General features: G+C 44.3%; 1 protein-coding gene across 1 annotated transcript in view; it reads right to left on the bottom strand.

Moving 5' to 3' along the window:
* The window catches only part of LOC119832153 (probable aconitate hydratase, mitochondrial), a 17,129-nt gene that overhangs the window by 2,162 nt on the left and 11,068 nt on the right, over positions 1–3,899 (bottom strand). Inside the window, exons 9-14 of the mRNA XM_038355763.1 lie at positions 2,991–3,188; positions 2,435–2,554; positions 1,828–2,008; positions 1,190–1,339; positions 447–648; positions 73–291 (exon numbers count right to left, since the gene is read on the bottom strand). Coding sequence (XP_038211691.1) covers positions 73–291; positions 447–648; positions 1,190–1,339; positions 1,828–2,008; positions 2,435–2,554; positions 2,991–3,188 — 1,070 coding nt within the window. The remainder of the gene's footprint in view (positions 1–72; positions 292–446; positions 649–1,189; positions 1,340–1,827; positions 2,009–2,434; positions 2,555–2,990; positions 3,189–3,899) is intronic.

Below are 3,899 nucleotides of genomic sequence, written 5' to 3' on the forward strand. Positions count from 1 at the left end.
TGTCACATGTAACGTGGCGTGTGTGAGCGTGTCACATGTAACGTGGCGTGTAACGTAGCGTGGCGCACTGACCGCGCGAACGACTTGACGATGATGGCGCGGCCGCCGAGGTGGCGCGGCTCGAGCGCGGCGTGCTCGCGCGAGGAGCCCTCGCCGTAGTTCTCGTCGCCGACGACGCACCAGGGCGCGCCGGCCGCCTTGTAGGCGCGCGCGGTGGCGGGCACGGGCCCCCACTCGCCCGACAGCTGGTTGCGCACCTTGTTCAGCTCGCCGTTCTCCGCGTTCGTCGCGCTGCAACCGAAATGTCTTATCTAGCTGAACTATGCTATTGATTATGAATATATAAACTAGTTATGTCATTATCTCCTTTACCCATATATCTAATTTCATTAGAATATTCTTATTCGTCATTTTTATTAGGGTATCTACAAAAATGCAGGACTCACGTGATAAACATGTTATTGGAGATGTTATCCAGGTGCCCTCGGTACTTGAGCCAGGGTCCAGCCGCGGAGATGTGGTCGGTGGTGCATTTGCCCTTCACCTTGATGAGGATCGTGAGGTCGGTGAGGTCCTTGCCGTTCCACTTGTCGAACGGCTCCAGCAGCTGGAGGCGGTCGGATGTCGGCGACACGTCCACCTTCACCTCTGGGTGATGGTGGTGATGGATTAGCGGTTGTAGTGATTGCATTTGTTATACAGTTTAGTTTAATTTTTCACACTGTTATACTATAAAAGGCAATTGATAAGCTTATGTATACAATAAAGAATAAATAAATGATAAATTTTATTTTTGACTCCAAAAGCAAAAATTAAGTAATTGCTGAACCTACTCTATTACTTCTTTCTGAATTTACACAAATGACATTACAAGATGCCGCTAAATCAATCCTATTCTTAATTCGATCTCATAAGCCTCGAATGCCTTTCTTCCAACCTACCATTACTTACAATGAAGTTTTAAAACACTAACATATATATCAAAACAGAAACATATAATATCATATCTATACTAATATTATAAAGCTGAAGATTTTGTTTGTATGTTTGAACGCAATAATCTCAGGAACTACTGATTTGATTTGAAAAATTCTTTCATTGTTAGACAGCCCATTTATTGAGGAAGGCTATATATATACCTCGGGCGAAGCCGAAGCGTACCGCTAGTCGAATATAAAATAATACAAACTGCTGCCATCAGCGGGCGGGTGCTCATATGTGTCCTGGCCGGGGTCGAACCCCTTGGTGGGCAGCTCGTCCCCGAACGGGTCCGACAGCTTGAACTTCTTGCCGTCCGACCCCTGCAGCTCGTCCGTCACCGGGTTGAAGTCGAGGCGACCTGGTTGAGGCAACAACAATCTCTTATATCTTGTTATATTATTCAATGGCTTAAGATATCTGCATAGTGTATTCTATTTAATTTTCCCACTAATATTGTAAGTGCGAAAGTTTGTAAGGATGTGTGTATATTTATTACTCTTTCACGCAAAAAACTACTGAACCGATTGCAATGAATTTCGGTACGTAGATAGATGGAGAGCTGGAATAACACGTAGGCAAAACACTTTTTATCCCTATATTCTTACAGGATACGGACTTATGCGGGTGAAACCGCTGGGTGCAGCTAGTATTGTATATCTCGTTATATTATTCAATGGCTTAAGATATCTGAATAGCGTATTTTATTCAAATATGTCGTTAATTGAGATAAAACTTTCAATAATCCAATGTATGTGTGTGTGCGTGCGTGCGTGGGAGCGCGTGTATGTGTGCGTGCGGGTATGGTGGTTGGTGTGCGTGCGCACGTGTCTGTCGGTGTGTGCTCACCGGCGATGGAGAGCGCGGTGACGAGCTCGGGGCTGGTGACGAAGCAGTGCGTGGCGGGGTTGGCGTCGTTGCGGCCGGTGAAGTTGCGGTTGTACGAGGTCACTATCGTGTTCTTCTCGCCCTTCTTCACGTCCTGCCGGTCCCACTGCCCGATGCACGGCCCGCACGCGTTCGCCAGCACCTGGACGAGAGCGTGGGAATATTATTAACACATTTTATATATATTGAACAATTTAAAAAAAAAGCAGTGATGCTCTGTAGTGAGGACCTTGGACTTAACATCGATAGTAAGACGGATAGTCGGGGGTTCGAGACCATTAAGCATAAATTCTAATTGATTGCACCGCTATCACCGCTTAATTTCCCTAAGCCAAGCCGCAGTGACAAAAGCATCACTACATAGTATAAAACAAAGTCGCTTTCTCTAACGCTATATCATTATCTGTGTTTAAATCTTTAAAAACTACGCAACGGATTTTGATGGGGTTTAATCTAATAGACAGGAGTGATACAAGAGGAAGGTTTATATGTATAATAACATCTATTAAACCACTCCGAATGTAACGCGCACAAAGCCGCGGGCAAAAGCTAGCAATATATAACTCACGGTGCCGCCGAAGTCCCTGAGCGTCTGCGCGATGCCGTCCCGCTCGATGGTGGCGCGCACCTGCTCCGAGCCCGGCGTCACGTTGAACGGGATCTTGGACTTCAGCCCGTGCTTGATGGCCTGCAATGCCCGGGGACAGCCGGGGACAAGCGGTTAGTGGACCAAGCGAGGATGAAATACATTTTGTCATGAAGAATTCATTTAGAAGAAATCGAATAACAACGATGTTAATCGATATATATCGAATAATGATGAAATTTCATTATAAATGGTTCATTTAACGGTTGTAGGAAGTCCATTTTATAATATACTCCGATAAAGATAACAGAAATATAACATACAGTACAATAATTAGCATTTTAAATAAATCATTTCAATCATCATAATCATAATCAATTGATTTATTTTAAGAGCTAATTGTCGTACTGTATTTCAATCAAAACATTTAATCCAGTCTCTGTAAGCAGTGAACGATCTAACTATTACTTCCTCCCACAAGCACAGAAATCCGGTTCGAAGGACCACATTCCCGCCGCCCCAACCCAGCCATGCTCACCTCCTTGACGATGCTGGCGCACCTGCCCATGTCCTCGTACGAGGAGTTGGTGCAGGAGCCGATGAGACCGACGCGGATGTCCATCGGCCAGTCGTTCTTCTTGGCGGCCTCTCCCAGCTTCGAGATCGGGTTGGCGAGGTCCGGCGTGAAGGGACCGTTCACGTGCGGCTCCAGCGTGGATAGGTCGATTTCAATGAGCTGGAAGTATTTTTGAGGAATATGAGATCCTGGTGGTGGGCGTGGTCTGGTTGACGGAAATAATTGACTCAATAAGGTAATATCTATACATATTAGTCAGATTAATATCACATATTTAAATTACCTAAAAACTAATTAAAAACATGGACTAAACATTTAAAATGAACTGGATTTTTTTTAGTATAACAGATATTATGTATAGAAATTAAAAACTTTTCAACGGATTTTAAACGCGATTTATTCATTATATTATTAACCCGACGTTTCGAACACTTTACAGCGAGCGTGGTCACGGGGAGACTGAGATGTTATATGTCTTGAAGGTCATACAAAAATTGTTGTTTGTGAACTACCTCCACCTATTTCTCCGCAGTTGGTATGTGGAGTATTTTTCTGGATGTTGGCAGTATTGGCTGATAGTGTCTTCTGGTCTTTTGGTATGTCTGACATGGGGTTTTAAGTTCTTAATAACAGGATCCCAGGTGTTAGAAAGTTGTAAACCATCTTCTCTATTGAAATTTGGATGTTTTTTAATTTCAATAGCCTCACGTACAAGTCTCGGAAAAAATCTATTTTCTCTGGCGAGGATTTGTGGTTGGTCGAATCGTAGGAAGTGGTTGTTGTCCAGAGTGGGTTCACATACCGCAGACTTCTTGTGACGCCTATGCTTGATATCCGCAATGTGTTCCTTCAGTCGGCTACCAATGCTTC

Source organism: Zerene cesonia, chromosome 15 (genome assembly GCF_012273895.1).
Source record: "Zerene cesonia ecotype Mississippi chromosome 15, Zerene_cesonia_1.1, whole genome shotgun sequence".
In the NCBI taxonomy this organism is placed as follows: Eukaryota; Metazoa; Arthropoda; class Insecta; order Lepidoptera; family Pieridae; genus Zerene; species Zerene cesonia.